We start from the raw sequence: 20,331 nt of genomic DNA, 5'->3' as shown, positions 1-20,331 counted from the left end.
AAAGACTAGGTCAGTTTTTGCAACATTAATAAGAGGCATGAAATATGTTCCTGGTGAAAATAAGGCTTGACTGGGGTGCTTTTGCTTGTACAGTTGTGTATTTTTCTGTTGCAGAAAGATCGGTTGAGCTATGTTTAAAGCAGTCATTTAGGTTATGTATGGATAATCTTTCTCTTTGTTGAGTGAGCCGTAGCAAATTAAATTCTTTTCAGTTTTTAATTCTACTGCGGGGATATCGAAGTGAAGTGCTTTTAAAAATAAATGACAAAAATCAATACCTATTATGTTCTGTCTCTGCTCTTTAGTAACGAATACTTTATGGGGGACTGTATATTTACCGTCAGTTTCAAAGCTAGATTGAATAGTTGTGTAGCCAAGCATTCTGATTGATGAACCAGTATATGTTTTTGAATCACAATTTGTTTTTTGTAAAGGCAATTTTTGTCCGAGGTTTACTAAAGCAAGGTATGTAGGATGGTTGATGATAGTGCAAGTTGATCCTGGATCAATCACGAACTCTACTTCTAAACCACTATTATTTTTAATGTCTCCGGTGGCAAAGTAATATAAGTTGAGGTAAATTCTTGACTTAGTACTACCTTCTTTAGTAGCGTTTGGAGACTTCAAAAGTTTAAAGGAAGGAAGTCTGTTATAGCATTCACGTAGTCATCGTCACCTTCAACGAAACCTATTTGATTTGGTTGTTGCTGAATATTGTTGGGTTTTGATTGTCTTTGTTGTAGATTGTTATTTCTACTTGGTGTTTAGAAGCTAGCACTTTGTTGTGGCTGTTGCTGTTGTTGTGGTGGTGGTGATTGTTGTTCAAGATTTGGTTCATTATTTCTAAAAGTGTTTTGCTGAGGGAAGGTTTGTTCGTATGGTTGAGTGAACCTATTGCCATAACTGCTAAAAGATGTATTTTTTTGTTGATAGTTAGGCTTGTTGAACCTAGGATTATAGTTTGAGTAGCCACCTCTTGATTGATAGCCTTGGTTTCTAGGACCATTGAATCTTGTATTGCCTGGGTTATTCTTTCCATAATCATTAGAGAATGTTATATTTGGCCTTCTTGGTTCAACAATTTCCTTTCTCAATTTGTTAACGCTATCATCTATCTGTTTCTTTGTGCATCTAGAGATGGAATGACCATTGCTTCTGCAATAATCACAGAATCTAGTACTGTTAGGTCTGCCTTTTATGTTTGGGTCTCTAGGCCTAGAAGTATCTATAGCATTCACTTCGTGGCTTTTTAAAAGACTGGTTAAATTGTTAATTTTGCTCTCGAGTGTTTTAAGTTTATCTATTCCTGTAGCTCCACTAGATTCTGTTGTTACAGAAAATGTTAAGTCTTTTACGACTAAGTGATCAACAAACTGTGTCCAAGTTATTGAAGGATTCTCAATAAGTTTCTCGTGCGCTTTGCGTTTTGAACCTTGTGGTTTTAGTCCTCTTATAGCAAAATCTATGTATTTCTGACTTCGTTGTCTTTGTTGGATTTCTTTCTCCTTTCTTATATTGTCATCGCCTTCAATACTTGTTGGTATCTTTTCTGGCCAACCTTTATCAACTCCACTCTTTATTCTATGTAGATAGTTCTTTATTAATTCTCCTTCATGCCTGATTGTGTTCTCAACCTCAAATCTAAATCTAAATTGGTCTCTACCGTCTGTGAATCTTTTTATAAATTCATCTTTTAAAGTATTCCAATCTGTAGTATCTGTGACTTCACTTTCAAACCTTTCTAGTGCTGTATCAGTTAGAAGTGAGCCGAATAAGGATTGTTGCCTTTTATCATAGCTAGGTTGTGCAGCGGGTGCTGTAGGCCTAGTTCCTAATGAAAAGAGTACTTTGTTTTCTACAGAGTTCCAAAAAGAAGTGGCATCCTGATTAGGATCATTGCCTGAAAAACATACAAGTGAAAGATTTGGATGTGTTATGGGAGTTTCAGGTGGGGAAGTAACGGCAGGTGGAGGAGTACTACCACCAGGACTGGTCACTGTTTAAAGGACTGAAGTTTTTGTATTAAGACTATTTAGAACAGAGGAGTAGTTTAATTCTAATTCAAATAAGAATTTAAGTGAGAAGCCCTTTGAATAGTTAAATTACACAAGCTAATTTTAATGGCCTCTCTATAATAAGTGAACAAGTTAAATTGAGATTGCCTCTCTTGTATTAAATGAACAAGTTAAATTGAAGTTGCCTCTCTGTATTAATTGAACAAGTTAAATTGAAGTAGCCTCTCTGGGACCACCATTTATACTGCTGGTCGGTACATTAGATACTCAAATGACGGGGTTTATCGCGAGACCACATGTATAACTTGAGAGTTCAACCCCTAGTTCTACTCTTGGTATATAGTTAAGTATTAAAGAAAATTAAATGCAAACATGAATTAATAAGTTAGGTTAAACAGCATCAAATACGAACTGAGCATGAAGGGATATAATAGTTAAGGTTATTAAGACTGAGATAGCACCAGTTAGCACAGGTTTAAATATTCTAAGTTAACTTGTAAATTGGATAGAATTTAAGAGATGTTAATTTATAACTTAGAAAAGTTAAGCTGAACTTACCTGATTTCCAAATTTGTGCTAAGTTAATATTTTATGACTTAGAGAGTTCTTTGTTAAGAACATGTCACAAAATATTCTAAGTTAGAAAAATATCTCAAGTAAACTGAGATTGGGCAAGAGAGCAATACGGGAGTATCATTTTGAATCAGAAGTTATTAGGGACCAAATTGTGCTGGTAGTTGAGCGTGCAAGCTCCTTTTATACTTGCGGACACGTGGTTCTCTAGTATCCTATTGGATAAAGATAACAGTATCGATAGAGTTACCAAGGTTAAGTTGGTGTTTTCTACGTGGCGTGACAATATCACGTCATGGTAGTTTTTGTTTGAGTTAGTGATCCTAAAATAGTAGCTTATTCAAAACTACTTAGTAATTTGTTCACACGTTAAAATGGACTTTGTCCAAATCAAGTTTGTGCTTCACGCACTATAACGTAAAATCTCAAAATAGCACTAAGATTATCAAATAGTGTTACTGAGTGTAGCACACTTCAGTACACCGTAAACTGGAAGCGATATTGAGGTTGTCATTATATAAAAGATTACGCTATGTATGTGTATATCTTAGTCAGTCGTGAAAAATTACTCGGTTATGATAGAGTCATGTCGTCTCAAGGCCAATAGATTCATGTGAAGTCTCAAGGCGACTGGTCTATAATGGAGGTCTAAAATAAAAGTGTCACTGGAATAAAAAAAATGAGAATATCAGGTTGAACTATGTGCTATCTTGCGTTCTTACGGTTGCCCAGACCCCGTAATTTTGAGAGCAGAATTCACAGGTGTGCGCTCGAGTGGCATAAGTCATTTCGGTCTGCACCTCATCTTGTGTATCGACTCGTGAAGTTGTTCTATTTGAAATGCATCATCAGGAGGTTGCTGCAAATACCAGGTGCGCCAATACTCACAATACGGACAGGTGATGGGAGTTGGGCCTGCCGAATACTTTGCTAGTGTGTCTGACTTTTCTCTCAGAAACAAACACCTCTCATACATTTACGTTAGTATCGTCACTAATACTAAAAACACTTACCCCCCCCCCCCCTCCACACACACACACACACACACACACACACACACACACACACACACACTGACACGCACACACACACACACACACAAACGCTTGACAAGGCCTATGGAAGAACAATTTCTCAAAAAAGATTTATGAAAAACGGTCATTTCCTAAAAATACAAACAACGGTCAATCATTAGGTGGCCAAAATCCAAGAGGGCAATTTTTTTTTAAAATGAGTTTTGTGGAATCTAGTGGCTAAAATGTGTCCCCACTTTTCACGATTCAAAAACCCCTTTTTACTATGAAAATTAGTTACCCAAATTGTGGAACTAAGTTCGTTGTATCGTGGAAAAGGCTTACATTTTATAACGATGAATCATGGAAAAACGTAAACCAGTTCCACAACGTTGAACATGTCATTGGTCTAACACTTTTCAGCTTGTATTTGGTGAACAGAAAACACACTCTTAGACAAAACAGTTCAAGGCAGTACAAGCCTACATAACAAAAAATTCCCAGACAAAACAGTCCCAGACAAAACATTCCCAGACGAAATAGTCCCAAAAATCAGTCAAAACAGTCCCAGACAAAACAGTCCCAACGAGGAACAGAGTTAAACATCTGCACACTTATTGACTTAAAACATCCTTAAGTTATTGATTTGATTTTTGTCATTAAACAAATTATAAATTGATTTTTGTTTTATTCCTAAATCATATCAATTCAAAACAATGCATTCAAAAGCTTAATTCATAAAATATTTTTTTTGTAAATTGTTTGTAAATTGTATTTACAATTGTTTACAAATATTTATTTTGGACTATTTTGTCTATACCTGTTTTTTTCCGGACACGGCAATTTCTTTGTAATTACTTGAAACTCATATCAAAAACTTTAATGTTCTAGTGAACAATGGTATGTGTAATCGCAAAACTGCTAGTTATCATTTTAATCCGCATTTAGTATCGAGAAGAAAACTTCTGAAATTAGTCACCAATTGCACTTTCTTTCATTTCGTTTTAACTGACACTGTCTCAGTTATTTGGAAAGAGTTACTTATAGTGTTGATACTAAAGACTTTTAGCGTAGAAATTAGTGACAAAAAATGTCTAAAGTTTTCACGCTATCCACAAAAACACGCTCTGTGAAAAAAGAGAGCAAATATATAAAATTTTGGAGCAAATTAGAATTTAATTAGCCTGGTGTCACTCATTTCCACGCAGGCTAACAACTATAATCTGGAAGCATATGCGATTTGATGCATATTCGATTTTTTGCACATTAGCCACGTAATGAAAACAGTCGTTTCATTATTTTGAAGGCTGATGGCTGTAATTTCTTAATAGTACCGGTTACAAGCGACCATTTTCAGGTTTAAAAGAGGGCAAAAAACAAAAAGGTTTTCAAAATTTTCTCAAAAATACCGGTCAAAAATTATCGTTTCTTGTGTTTTGGACCCAATTTGTAAAAGAAATAGTGTGTGTTGTGTGAGTGTGTGTGTGTGTGTGGGGGGGGGGGGGGGGCATGTACGATGAATTTTGAGGTACTTGCTAAGTTGGACGTTTCTGAGTTATCTTCGCTCAGTTGGCTTTACTTACCTTTCTCTGTGGACTTTACTTTAATTGAAAAAAAAGACCAATTAATGTGCAATGCGAATAATTGTAAAATTGTTGCTATAATTTTCAGTCATCATACAACGAGACGCGTCTGTCCAATATAATTGAGAGGGTAGGATTTGGGCCTCACAAACTGAAGGTCTCTGGAAAATACAAGAAGGACTTCGACTTCATATTCCCAATTGCTAGTTCTCTCACGCCAACGGTCAGGTTCAAATACAAACTAGGAACGAAAGCGTTTTAATTCCCAGATAAAAGTCTAACCAGGTTTCATATCACCCGAATTTGGAGCATCGGTAATATTATAAAAAAAATTCAAGGTTTAAGATTTTGAATGAGAATTGAAACCTGAATTCTTCAAATGTAATGGAGAAATACGGTGTTCTTCAAAGCGGTAATCAAAATCTTAAAAGCCACAAAAGGTAGAATGTCACAAGAATCGGTTTTTGGAGGTGTTTTTTGTGAACAGCCGTGACAATACCTGGTCAAGCTTTCTCACTTTACGTCATCATTTCTCACAATGCTTTGTGAACAATTGATACTTTAATCGTGGACAAAAGCGACAAAAAATATTGAGACTTAAATTCATCATTGTCAACATAACCCGTTTCACGATTTGAAGCATGTAAACTCTCAAAAAACGATCAGAATCTTTCAGTGATTAAAGAGCTCTATCAAATATAGTATCTGTTCAGATTCAACTAGTGTTTCCAGTTAGTGTTTGCTTTTAATGCAATTTAGCATCAGTTAAACTTTCGTTAAGTTCTGTCTAATTGACATGTAGTTAGCTGATGTTGACAGTTTTGACAATTGTTATGAAATGTTGCTTGTAATTTTAACGCATGACTTAATATGTCGCCATCGTGAATATTTGTGCAGAAGAACAAAATATTTAAAACTCTTATGCGGCGGGGATTTTGTATAGTAGATTTTAATTACCACACTAGAGTTAAACGGGATATTAATTACGCGACATTAATTAAGTGCTAAAAAAGGTCTCATAATTGAAATCTATATAAGTTGTAATATTTGTTGTACGCTAGGAATAAAAGATTTAGACAGAAAGATTAATTAGGAGAAAGATTCAGAAATGATAGAGAACGAACTGTTGGGCGATTTTTTTAATAAAATATCGGGGTTGGTGTCTAAATTTAGGCAGAAATAATGGAAGATCTTTTTGCTGATACTACTCAAATTCGCTGCTGATTTACAAAACAGCAGTTCTACAGTTGCTGTAAAATGTTTTCCCGCTCAGCAGAAGGAGATTTTTTCCTTCTTAGAGCTCAGAACAGAGAAAAATTTAGAGCTATTTTTTAGCGAATACAATTAAGTATTTTGAGTTTACTAGCTGACTAAATCTCTTGTCGCTTCCTCCTCGCTCGCAAGTGTATTAGTTGACTCAACATTTTTCTTCATTGCGAGTCATGGTATTAGCTGCGAACTAATTCCTAGGTCATTCGGGGAGCCAACTTTGATTCATCTTTAGTCAACATTAATCATCAGGACGAGCTAATTTCCGACACGCCCTGGAGAGTCTTTCTATCAATTACTGTACACACGTACTAATAGTGACAGCAAATTCAACAGCCATAGCCTAGCCAGTAGTGTAATATATGCAGTACTGCCTCTGCCTAATGAGTTCATTTGTTCTACAAGTTTAAGGCAGCTTGTAGCCAATTTTTTACGCCAATTTGTGTTAGTCTCTCAGCTGCCACTGGTCATAATGCTTTTCCGCACACGCTTACAACTAAAAATTTAAAACAAGTGTCTTAGTAAGTGCCAGCCTCATATATTAGCTTTACTAAAAAAATTGCACGTTTTGAGTCGTAACGAGGAACCCAAGAGATGAGAGAAAAGATACACTATGAAACGTGCGACAAAAGAACGCACAAAAACATGCTTGAGCTATTGGGAATGATATCTAAATGAATTATAAGGTTCCCCAGTGCATTATTTGCGCGCAGCTATGCAACTTAATGAATATCGCCCAAAATATACGTTTTCGCTTTTTGGAAACTAAGATTTATTTTTTCTCCTGAGTTAAGAAATTAAACATAGCCTTCTATTCTGTGACATAGCCTCGGCCAATACAAAACACAACAGAACAAAGCGTTTTTTCTCATGCTATTTCTACTATTTTCTTTTGTTGATTTAAGTGAAATTTAATTTTTATTAGAGATTTCAGCATGACTCCGAAAGTTAAAAGTGAGAAAGCACATGCACTAATTTCGAGCTAATCTCACAAATCAAGATCAAGCTTTGGCTGGTAATTTACACTATTTATATAAGCTGATTTACTACGTATATTTGCCACCCATAATCAAACAACACTAAATTGATATTCAAAACAGCTGCGTATTCTGCGTGCCCCTCTAACCTCACCAATTGGTTATGGGCCCAGAAATTTGACAAGTGAGACGAGACAAGAGAAAGGGTGGCCTGCCTGTTTGACAGAGGGACAAAAAAGACAGAGAGAATGACAAAAAGGGACCGAGAAAGAGAGCGTGTTCTGGTCAAAAAGTTGTCAAAGACAAAGAAAAAAAGAGAGAAAGAGAGGGAGAACGACAAAGACACAAAAAGAAAGAAACAAAGAAAGAGAGAGAGAGGAAGAGAGAGAGAGAGAGAGAGAGAGAGAGAGAAGACAGTGAGAGAGAGAAAGGATCAAACTTTAAAACTGTTGATTTATTGAATTAATTTTATGCTTGATATTTATAAAGTTAAAGATTCCAGCGCGCGTCAAAGCCTGATTACGGGTGTGTGAAAACCACTCGTGACTTAACAAAAAAAACGGTCGATTGAAACAAAAATTAAAAAGTCGATTAAAAGAGTCCGTTTCTTAAAAAAGGGTGAATCGATCTGTAAATCAGATTGAATTTGTAAAAGCGATTTTAGTCAGAGTTCCTGCAGGGAATGTAACATTGTATACACCAGTCGATACATATGAAAGCCTGCAATATGATTGAATATAGTAACAGCATAGTAAAACATGATGAATAGAAAACTGGCTTGAAGAATTTTGCGAAAGTTGGCCCATGCGTAAGTGAAAAGTTTAAGCTAGTGTTTGAGAAATTAACTGGAGGATCCGTCCTCATCATGCTTAGTCGCACTGGGGAAATCAGTGGCTATATTGGTCAATGTCCATTCCAACTTTGTCGAGGATACTACATTCTCAAACAAAATGTGTCATCATTTATACTAAGTAGACAGAATTTCTCATATAGCTTTTGAAAAGCACGGCTTTCTAAAAAAATTTACGTTGTATAGTGACGAATTTTTGCAGAATCAGCTTTGTTATTATAAAGTTTTAAGTAAAGGTCGAAAGATTTCATAAATAAAGACTGTCTAGTGGTCAATAGTTTTTCCTTTAAAAGACGTTTATAACTTCGTGTTTTTCCAAAACCTAAAATACTGTTGTTTTTAAAATTAGGATAAAATTAATTTTGTTGAAAGGAAAGTAGCAAACTTGTTAAGGTCTGAATAAAGAGAGACCTGTTTGGTGTTCTTTAATTTAGTGGTTTGAGATGTTCGTTCGATAGAGTGTACGGATAGATTTAATTTTAAAACTTTATTTTTACTTTATTGAACGTTTAAATTTTTTTAAAAATTTTCTTAACACACAATAATAGCTCCCTTTTTAAACACGAATAGCAAAACAATTGATAAACTTTTGTTTAGCGGTAAAGAAGAAGACTTTGTCTATTTTTCCGAACAGTTTTAGGCGCGAATGTATGTTTTGAAGTTGAATAAAATTCTCGACGGCACTGTAGGATATAGGGAGTTTATACCTACGCTGATACTACTGAAATTCGCTGCTGATTTACAAAACGAGCTGGAAACGTTACAAAACGCGCTGGAAGTTTTCGCGCTCAGCAGAAGGAGCTATTTTCCTTCTAAGAGCTCAGAACAGAGAACATTTTAGAGCTATTTTTTGCGACTACAATTGAATATTTTGAGTTTACTAACTGACTAAGTCTCTTCTCGCTTCCTCCTCGCTCGCAAGTGTATTAGTTGACTCAACATTTTTATTCATTACGAGTCAGGTTAAGAGCTGCGAACTAATTCCTACGTCATTCGGAGAGCCAACTTTGATTCATCTTTAGTCAACATTAATCATCAGGACGAGCTAATTTCTGACACGCCCTCGAGAGTCTTTCTATCTATTACTGTACACACGTACTAATAGTGACAGCAAATTCAACAGCCATAGCGTAGCCAGTAGTGTAAAATATGAAGTACTGCCTCTGCCTAATGAGTTCATTTGTTCTACAAGTTTAAGGCAGCTTGCAGCCATTTTGTTTACGACAATTTGTGATAGTCTCTCAGCTGCCACTGGTCATAATGCTTCTCCGCACACGCTTACAACTAAAAATTTAAAACAAGTGTCTTAGTAAGTGCCAGCCTCATATATTAGCTTTACTAAAAAAAATTGCACGCTTTGAGTCGTAACGAGGAACCCAAGAGATGAGAGAAAAGATACACTATGAAACGTGCGACAAAAGAACGCACAAAAACATGCTTGAGCTATTGGGAATGATATCTGAATGAATTATAAGGTTCCCCACTGCATTAATTGCGCGCAGCTATGCAACTTATTGAATATCGCCCAAAACATACGTTTTTGCTTTTTGGAACCTAAGATTTGTTTTTTCATCTGAGTTAAGAAATTAAACATAGCCATGTATTCTGTGACATAGCCTCGGTCAATACAAAACACAACAGAACAAAACTTTTTCTCATGCTATTTCTACTATTTTCTTTGGTTGATTTAAGTGAAATTTAGTTTTTTTAGAGATCTCAGCATGACTCCGAAAGTTAAAAGTGAGAAAGCACATGCACTAATTTCGAGCTAATTTCACAAATCCAGATCAAGCTTTGGCGAGTAATTTACACTATTTATCTAAACTGATTTACTACGTATATTTGCCACCCATAATCAAACAACACTAAGTTGATATTCAAAACAGCTGCGTATAGTGCGTGCCCCTCTGACCTCACGAATAGGTTATGGGCCCAGAATATTGACAATTGAGACGAGACAAGAGAACGGGTGGCCTGCCTGTTTGACAGAGTGACAAAAAAAGACAGAGAGAATGACAAAAAGGGACCGAGAAAGAGAGCGTGTCCTGGTCAAAAAGTTGTCAAAGACACAGAAAAAAGGAGAGAAAGAGAGAGAGAGAACGACAAAGACACAAAAAAAAAGAAACAAAGAAAGAGAGAGAGAGAGAGGAAGAGAGAGGGGGAGAGAGAGAGAGAGAGAGAGAGAGAGAAGACAGTGAGAGAGAGAAAGGATCAAACTTTAAAACTGTTGATTTATTGAATTAATTTTATGCTTGATATTAATAAAGTTAAAGATTCCAGCGCGCGTCAAAGCCTGATTACGGGTGTGCGAAAACCACTTGTGATTTAACAAAAAAAACGGTCGATTGAAACAAAAAATAAAAACTCGATTAAAGAGTCCGTTTCTTAAAAAAGGGGAATCTTTCTGTAAAGCAGATTGAATTTGTAAAAGCGATTTAAGTCAGAGTCCGTGCAGGGAATGTATTATTGTGTACACCATTCGATAAATTTGAAAACCTGCAATATGGTTAAATATAATAACAGCATATTAAAACATGATGCATAGAAAACTTGCTTGAAGAATTTTGCGAAAGTTGGCCCATGCGTAGGTGAAAAGTTTAAGCTAGTGTTTGAGAAATTATCTGGACGATCCGTCCTCATCGTGCATTGGGGGAATCAGTGGCTAAATTGGTCAATGTCCAATCCATTTCTGTCAAGGATACTACATTCTTAAACAAAATGGGTCGTCCTTTATACTCAGTAGACAGATTTTTTCATATAGCTTTTGAAAAGCACTGCTTTCTAAAAAATTTTACGTTGTATAGTGACGAACTTTTGCAGAATCAGCTTTGTTATTAAAAAGTTTTAAGTAAAGGTCGAAAGATTTCATAAATAAAGACTGTCTAGTGATCAATAGTTTTTCTTTTAAAAGACGTTTATAACTTCGTGTTTTTCCAAAACCTAAAATACTGTAGCTTTTAAAATTAGGATGAAATTAGTTTTGTAGAAACGAAAATAGAAAATTTGTTAAGGTCGGAATAAAGAGAGACCTGTTTGGTGTTCTTTAATTGAGTGGTTTGAGATGTTCGTTCGATAGAGTGTACGGATAGATTTAATTTTAAAACTTTATTTTTACTTTATTGGACGTTTAAGTTTTTTTTTTCAAAATTTGTTAACACACAATAATAGCTCCCCTTTTAAACGTGAATAGCAAAACAATTGATATACTTTTCTTTAGCGGTAAAGACGAAGACTTTGTCTTTTTTTCCGAACAGTTTGAGGTGCAATTGTATGTTTTGAAGTTGAATAAAATTCTTGACGGCACTGTTGGATATAGGGAGTTTATACGTACGCTGTGGGGACGACCTTCACAAGAGCAATTTGATGCGGCCAATAGAAAAGGAAAAGAGATTTTTGACAAAAAACAGATGGCGATTTGGTGTGAACTTGTTCAGTGCCTGGACAAGAATTCAGTTTTATTTTTGCTACCATATAGGGGAAAACAATCTGAAGCTTGGTGCGTGTTGTGTAAGACATTTCAAAATTTTGAGAGGCCGCGTTTAACTAATATCTGTTTAACAAATTTGAGAACATACAATTACAAAGCAGAGTAGATTATATTACTAGAGCCGAGGACACGCAGTTAAACCTTTCCGAAGTTGAGGAGTCAATAAGTGAAAAAATGTTTGTCTCGATAATTTTGAACCGACTTCCTAGTGAATTTGAAAGTTTTTGTACTCTGGTAAAATATGGTCAAGATAAAACCTTGGATGAAATTAAACGTGATTTGATAAATTTTGAAAGTGAGAAACGCAACGACAGAAATACAGACAATTCAGAATCCGTTTTCTTTACCAATGATCGAACTTGTTTTAATTGTCACAAGAGGCGGAATATTGCAAATTTTTGTCGTGCACAACAATCGGGACCTAACGAAGAGAAACCTAATTCAAAAATGACTCGTTTTAAGTGCAAAAAAGATGGAAATATTGCTAAAAATTGTTTCACTTACAAAAAATTTGAAAAATGAACGAAAAAATAATTCGAAAGAAAGTCAAAATTTAGTTTCGGAAGAACAGGAAGGGGAAAGTTGTAGCTTTTTCTCGAGTAAGAATTGTAATGAACATCAAGATTTTATCATTGACTCTGGTGCAACAAACTAACAGATTAAAGATAAAAGTGCTTTTGCTAACCTGGATGAAAATTTTTTTGGCATAATTCACAATGCCAACAAAACGCACTCCGCAATATTGGGAAGAGGGGATGTTGAGTTTTTCGCTAAGAATAGCAATGAAGAATTGAAAAAAAATTGTTTTAAAAGATGCTGTATTTGTACCTGATAACTCAAAAAACTTAATTTCTGTTTCAAAACTTAGAGAAGCGGGTGTTGATGTTTCTTTCGGTGAAAAACTTAAACTTGTTTTTGATAAAATCTCGTTTCCTTTTGAATTTGAAAGTGGATTGCTTGTGTGGAAAACTTTTCCTTGTTCTAATGAAAATTGCCTTAATGTTGACAGTTTACAAATGTGGCATGCAAATCTGGGACATAACAGTTTTTCTTATTTGAAACGTCTGCCAGAATTTGTTGAGGGTATGAAAATAGTTAATTCAAAAATTGAGTGTTGTGAAGTTTGTGAGTTAAATAAATCGAAAAAAACAGCCTGTTTCCAAAGATTGCATGACAAGAGCGAAAAAAATTTTGGATATTGTGCATACAGATGTCTTAGGAAAAATTACTCCTGAAGCTTTTGATGGCCATTGTTATGTCATTGGATTTGTAGATAGTTTCAGTCGTTTCTCAAAAGTTTATTTCATGGAAACAAGAGACGATGTCTTGGATAAGTTTAAACAGTTTTGTGCTGATATTGGAAAACCAGGAATTTTAGTTTCTGATAGAGGTGGAGAATACATTTCAAAAGCGTTTAACCGCTTTTGTAGGAACCAAGGAATTCATTTTGAAAACTCTGCACCCTATGCTCCACAAGAAAATGGAAAAATTGAAAGAATTTGGGGAACTTCTGTTGTTATGGCTCGCTGTTTCTTAGACAACGCTTGCGTGGACTAAAAATATTGGACCCATGCTTTAAACATGACTTTTTACGTCAAAACCAAGCTTTTGCAATCAGCTCTTGAGAAAAAACCGTTTGAAATGATGTACAATGAAAAACCTAACTTATTTTTTGTTAAACATTTTGGTTATGTGGAATTTATGCATATTGAAAAACCATTTCGCAAAAAACTAGATCAATCCTCAAAAATTGGATTTTTTTTCTTGGGAATTCTGATAACAGTAAATGTTATTTGACTCGGTTTTTAGACGAAAAAGGAGAACTCAAAGTCCGAAAGTCACGAAACGTAAGATTTAATGAAAATGAATTTTACTTTAAACTGAAGAAAACACAAAAATTAGTCGAAGACATTGGTAACGATTCAAATGAAGTTTCTTTTTTGTGTCAACTAGCTATCGATCCTTTGCTTCCAAAAAAGAATGAGGCTTTGCAAAATCCCAATTGGTTTGATGCAATGAAAAATGAGTACGACTATTTGGTTGAAAACAATGTTTGGTCCTTATTGAAAAATGATGAAAAACCAGTAGGAAGTAGATGGCATTTTGCTTTCAAATTCGGTCCTGATGGTGATATGGGTCGCTATAAAGCTCGTTTTGTTGGAAAATGTTTTAGCCAAGTTTCCGGAAAAGATTTTTATGAAACATACTCACCTACAACTAGACTTTCAACCATTAGAATTTTGATGTGTCTGGCTATTTCTAACGATTATCAATTAAAACAAATGGGTATAAAAACTGCTTATTTAAATGCTCCAATTGAGGAAGATGTAGTCATTAAATAACCTGAAGGTTTTGAACTTTTGGATGAAAATGCAAAATCAGTTGTTTGTATGTTGAAAAAGAGCTTGTATGGTTTGAAACAATCTGGAAGAAACTGTTTTATGACTTTAAAGGCTTTTTGATTACACTAAGTTTTGTTAATTCATTTCATGATGAACGTTTGTTTATAAAAAAACAGTATGATAAAATAATTGGTTTTCTTTGCTTGTGGGTAGATGACTTATTAGTTTGTGGCATATCTGAAAATTTTTGTGATTGGTTTCACGCAGAAGTTTCCAAGAAGTTTAAAATTAGTTATTACTCAGATTTGACGTGGTTTTTACGAATGAAAATTGAGAGGACTTCATCGAAAATAAAAATTAGCCAAGAGAAATACATAGAAAAAGTTTCAGAAACTTTCAAAATGAACGATTGTAGACCAATTGGCACACCATTAGAAAAAATTGTAAACTTTCAAAAAATGATTGTCCTCAGGAGGGGAGTGAGGAACAACTTAGTATGAGCAAAACTAATCTCCGAAGTTTGATAGGTTGTCTTAACTATTTAGATTTGTCGAGTAGACCCGATATTTTTTTTGCTGCTAATGCTCTAAGTTCGTTTGTTGAAAATACCGGAGAAGTTATTGGAAAGCAGCCAAGCGTGTTCTTGGATACTTAAAAAGAACAAAGAATCAGACTTTAATTTTCCGTAAGATTCGGACTCTGGATTTGTAGAATTTTTCTGATGCTGATTGGGCAGGTAACATAGATAACAGGAGGAGTACTTCAGGTTTTTGTTTTAAGATAAGTGAGTTGTCTGGAGCAATAAGTTAGGGTTGTAAGTCCCAAAAGACTGTAGCAACATCAATTGCTGAAGCAGAATTTAACTCTGTTGTTGAGGCGAGTAAAGAAGCCACCCACCTAAGTGGAATCCTAGAGGACTTAGGAATTTTCTCTAAACTACCTCTAAAAATTTTTGTCGGTAATCAGGCTTGTATTGCTTTAAGTAAACATTCTATGCAGCATGGAATAACTAAACACTTTGCCATAAAACTGCACTTTGTGCGAGAACTGGTAAAAACCAGAAGCTGATCTGTCATATTTGACTACAGAAGACATGCCTACAGATATTTTGACAAAATCGCTTGGAATAAGAAAACACTCACGTTTTCGTACGTATGTTCTTGATGAAATCTAGCTCGAAAGGAGGGTTTCAGCATGACTCCGAAAATTAAAAGTGAGAAAGCACATGCGCTATTTTCGAGCTAATTTCACACATCCAGATCAAGCTTTGGCGGGTAATTTACACTATTTATATAAGCTGATTTACTACGTATATCTGCCACCCATAACCAAACAACACTAAATTGATATTCAAAACAGCTGCGTATTCTGCGTGCAACTCTAACCTCACCAATAAGAGAAACAAATTATTGGTAAGTTTTGTAAAAAGAAAAATTCAGCCCGAAATTTACAACTATATTCTTTTTAGTGAAATTATGCAAAGGCTTGAAAATTATATCTAGCGCTCTGAAAAATAAAAGGGCTAAACTAAAAACAAAACTGATTATAAATCTGATTTAGTGACTCAATTGTGACTAGCTTTTGTGACTCAATTGATGTACATGTTAATTAGTAACTTTTATCCATAACAAGACGCTGAGTGAATATTTGAGCTGAACATATCACTATACGACACCAGTTTCTAAATGTTTTTCAAAAGAAAACGAAACTCATGGGAAAACATTTTCAACTATTCTTCAGAATTGATCTGAAGAATTTTTCAAAACTAATCTTTAGAAATTCTTCAAACCTAGAGTTTTTCAAATTTCTACAATTTTTTCTCTGAAAGTAATAATTTCTAGATTTTTTCTCAGTTTTTCGCCACTTTTTGACGGAGCGGTTTTAATATAACTCGCTTCAGACGTAGATTTTTAAATGAAGAATAAATTTTCAATTTTCTTATTCGAGGTATCGAGGTTTGAAATTGTTGTGAGCATTTTAAATTTGGTGAGTTTTGTGGAGCGTTATTTTTGCTCAAATGTAGGTGTTTTGTATCAAATGTTAAATTAAATGTATTCTCTACGACAAAATATGGACCAATTTTGTGTTCCGACAAAACAAGCAGCCATGAAAAAAGCTAATTTTGTTATGATCGTGAAGTCTACAAACTAATTAAATTTCTTTGTATTTGTAAACGTTTCTTAAAATGTTTACAGGAGGTTCACAGCTTTTTTCAGGGGGTTTAACTGTTTGCATTCAGGGTTTCACTGCTCATGGTTTTTCGTTTTCTGCCTCTGACTTTGTAGGTTTGTTTAATGAATATTTGTAATTTGACTGCTTTTTTGGATTTTCTAATCCTATCAATCAATCTCCTTAATTAAAAGTGCCACTGTCTTTGTAAAAACCATTAAGTGGACCTATCTAATGCTTTAGATTTGATAGCTGTTAAGATATGAATAGAAAAAAACTTGTAAAACTGAATCTTATTTGCCTCCCAAATTCATTTCAGTGAACTTATAGGCCCAGTCCCACTAAAGACAGGCTTAATATATGCTTAATATTGATTTGAGAAATAGTCTTATTAGTTGATTCGTTTTTTGTGTCAGACACTACAAGTGTTCATAAAACTTTTTTTTATTTTTGAATTTTTGATCGAAATTTCTGTTCTTTTTTGAGATTAAAGCTCGCATTGCCGTTGAAGAGAGTCTTGACTAAGCATAAAGTTATCAGCGATTAAATTCTGGTTTTAATGGATTTAATTAAACTTATTTCAATGAACGTGTAGAACGGTCCCACTAAATTTAAGCAGATGTTAACCCGGTCCCGTCTAAAATTTCAGATTGTTTAAATCTTTTGTTTAAATCAGATTGTTTAAAATGTTCTTTTTTCTTCTTCTTCTTCTTACTAAATTGAAACCTAGTTACAACAAGCAGTGGTCCCATCCATTTGGTTTAACATAAATAAGGTTTTCGGCAAAATGATTATGATTTTGAAGGCTCCGTCAGTTTTTTCTTGCACTTTTCAAAAGAATTTGTGGTTTTGACTGTTTTTGTTGTCGTTTTTGTAGCCTTAAGACTTATTGGGATTAAAGAATGACCCATTGGTTTTCAGTTGGTGTACAGGATAATCTTTGCTTTCTGTTGAGAGCTAACGGTATTAATGGCTCTGATACCATGAGTTGTCTTAGTAAAATGTTTCAATATTTTTTATGTTACTTCGTATATGTTGACTTTTTTGAAATTTTTTTTTGACAATATTTAGGACCACTATTGATTTTGAAAGGCAAAACTTAAATGACTTATCAAATTTTTCTAGTGATTAACCATGCATATTACTAACTTTGACAATTTTCTCTTGTTTTTTTCTTAGTTTTCTGCTTATTTTCCTGAAGTCTTGGTTCTTTATGTTGTCGTAAAAGTTTGTCTGGTTATTGACAGATCTCAATAGATTCTTTTAAATGGGTAATTAAAGTTTTTGATAGCTAATGGTTTTGGCAATTTTGATGCTTTGTTTTCAAAATTTTCAGATAGTGCAATTTGGATTTTTTTTCTTCTTCTTACTAACTTGAAACTTAGCGACAACAAGGAGTGGGCCCAGCCATTGTCTATTGAGAAAGTTTCAACTTCTCATTTGGTTTGTGTTACAAATGCCGCTTTATGTCTTCGACACTGTGCTTTCTAGTAAAAACTCTTTGAGTGGTCGATTTTTGCCTCTTTTTGCTGTCGTTCAAAATGTTCGCGTTAATAACAAGTCCCACTTCTAATGGCACCTATTAGAACAAAAAACCATCTCTCCATTTTGTGTTCAATTACATAAATAAAGAACTTTTAAATAATATTATACGTTTTTAGATGATAGCTCATGATTTCAACGGCTCCAACACTTTGTGTTGTTGTGATTTGTTTGTACATTTCTCTTTTTCTGTATCGATAGTTATTTTGGAGTCGTGTTCTATAATTTTGTCTTGCTAAAGACTGCGCCCATTGGTTTCGGGAATATCTTTAATAAACGCTATCTTGACTTTTTAGTTAAAAGCTATTGTTTTTCTGAATTTCGAGATTATTTGTTTTATAAAAAATTCTATACAATTTTGAATTTCGACTTTTTTTCTTCTTTTGGCGACTCGTTAACTAGTTCCATTATGAACAGTTCCCATCGGCGTTGTAATTAAGTGCCGGTGAATTTGTGTCTTTAGGGTTTTATCTGATAGTATTTTGACTTTAATAAAACCCTTTTTTAAAATTAGATATTTTTATTACCTGTTGCCGTAATATTTTTTTTGTTTCTGTGTAATTTGTCATTTTTATTGTTTTGTAGTCTTATAAATGGCAGGCGTAATTGTTTATATATATATATATATATATATATATATATATATATATATATATATATATATGTATGTATGTATGTATGTATATCTCTTCTAGTCTCTTCCTTTACTAAATAATTAAGTCAAAAATAAAGAAGAGCGGGGTCGGAAAATTATGTGCGAACGCACATTACCGAGCCCGCTTGTTTTTTTAATGATCTCTTTACCCGGGTCGAGGCCGAATGGTTATCTTGTAAGAACTTGCAAGTTTCTGGCAGAAACTTACAAGGCGATGCATCCCCTTGCAAGTTTTTCTTCCGAAAACTTGCAAGTTCTTGAAAGTTAACCATTCGCTTGCAAGTTTTTACAATTTAACCATTCGACTTACAAGTTACTTACAAGTTAACCATTGATACACACCACACACCACATACACACCCACAACGCACGCACACACACGCGCACACACACATGCACGCACACACGTACGCTCTAAACTGTAAATAAAACGTTGCAAGACATGAATGTTAACGGATGTTTGGAAAAAACAGAATCTGGAAAATGTGAATTTTATTATAAAAAGGGTATAAAAATGAAGCGCCACTTAATTATTTGGGAAAATACTGACATATGAATTTGAGAACCCAATCAAAGTCAGTATTTTGAGAACGTTTTTTAAAAATCAATCGTGAAGAAGCTAATTGAGGTCTACAGCTTTTTAATGCAATTGCAAGAGGAACTCTTTTGAATTGATAAATTTCAAAAAGTAACCATTTTCTCTACTTAGGTCGAATTGTATTATGTTACCCAAACAGAGCAACTAACTGCCACGCGCTTTCTACGCTAAATAACTAAATGTTAAAATGAACTAACCAATTAGAGTTGTGCTCGACCGGAAAAAATTTCCCAGAAACTGACAAGTTAGCCATTCGCCTTTCAAGTTCTTACAAGTTAACCATTTGACTTACAAGACCTTACAAGTTAACCTTTCGACTTGCAAGTTCTTACAAATTAACCATTTTTTGCAAGAAACTTGCAAAATCTTTCAAGTTAACCATCTTTTGCAAGAGACTTGCAAAATCTTACAAGTTAACCATTTTTTGCAAGAATCTTAACCATTCGGTCTCGACCCGGTTATTCATTTTTTATCACCAAACTCCAGTGCATGTTTTTGAGTTTTTTATTTAAAAAATGGGAAAATGGTCATAAAATTGAAGATTTTCAGAAGTTTAGGCCCCAGAGAAAGTAAAGTTCCTGTCGTAAAAGTTCCCGACATTGAAATAAATTCGTCGTGTTGCATCAATAAAGATGGCCGACTTTTTTGTCGTTACAGTTATCAGCGGGTAAATCTATTTTTTGAACTGAGATCCTATTGAATAGGATCTTATACGCCAAGTGTTGCATGCAATTATTCAAATTTATTTTTTAAAGAAAATTAATCAATTGGGGTTTTATATTTTTAAACGATAATTTTGGGAATTAAAACGCGCATTCATTTATCGCAGTTGCGGTTCAGTTGACGTTCGATTGGTTCAGAAACAATTTCATTTGTCAAGATCAGCCTTGGGCCTGTCCGTGATTAGACAAAGCCCACCTAGACAATCAACCTAAACTTATTCAACAGCAACTGTTCACTTAAGAAAACTTATAATTTTAGAAAATTGAATAAAAAATTGAAAATTGTTAGATGATCAAGCGAATTGTGTTTTTTACCACAAAAACTATGATAATCTGTTTAATTCTGAAATTTTAGATTAATTTATGAAATAATTTTGGCCGAATCTGATGAAATGAAGACTACTCGGCCCAAACAAACATTTGTCAGCCTTACCTGAAATGGTCAATATTGTTTCCGCCTCCACTTTAATATGCTGGTTTTGCTTTAATGTAGGTGCAAAATTTCTTACATTGATAAAGGCTTCAGCGAATCAATG

The 20,331-nt window shown here is 34.3% G+C and overlaps 1 protein-coding gene across 1 annotated transcript in view; it reads left to right on the top strand.

Annotated features, from left to right (window-relative positions):
* Positions 1-20,097, top strand: part of LOC142343986 (uncharacterized) — a 64,013-nt gene extending 43,916 nt beyond the window's left edge. Inside the window, exons 4-6 of the mRNA XM_075395411.1 lie at positions 3,441-3,568; positions 5,273-5,407; positions 19,903-20,097. Coding sequence (XP_075251526.1) covers positions 3,441-3,568; positions 5,273-5,407; positions 19,903-19,917 — 278 coding nt within the window. The 3' untranslated portion in view covers positions 19,918-20,097. The remainder of the gene's footprint in view (positions 1-3,440; positions 3,569-5,272; positions 5,408-19,902) is intronic.
* Positions 20,098-20,331: the final 234 nt, after the last annotated feature.

The sequence above is a fragment of the Convolutriloba macropyga genome, chromosome 8, assembly GCF_964194025.1.
Source record: "Convolutriloba macropyga chromosome 8, txConMacr16.3, whole genome shotgun sequence".
NCBI classification, from domain to species: domain Eukaryota; kingdom Metazoa; phylum Xenacoelomorpha; order Acoela; family Convolutidae; genus Convolutriloba; species Convolutriloba macropyga.
Note: the sequence above shows the minus strand (reverse complement) of the source record. Positions and strands in the feature narration are given on the sequence as shown.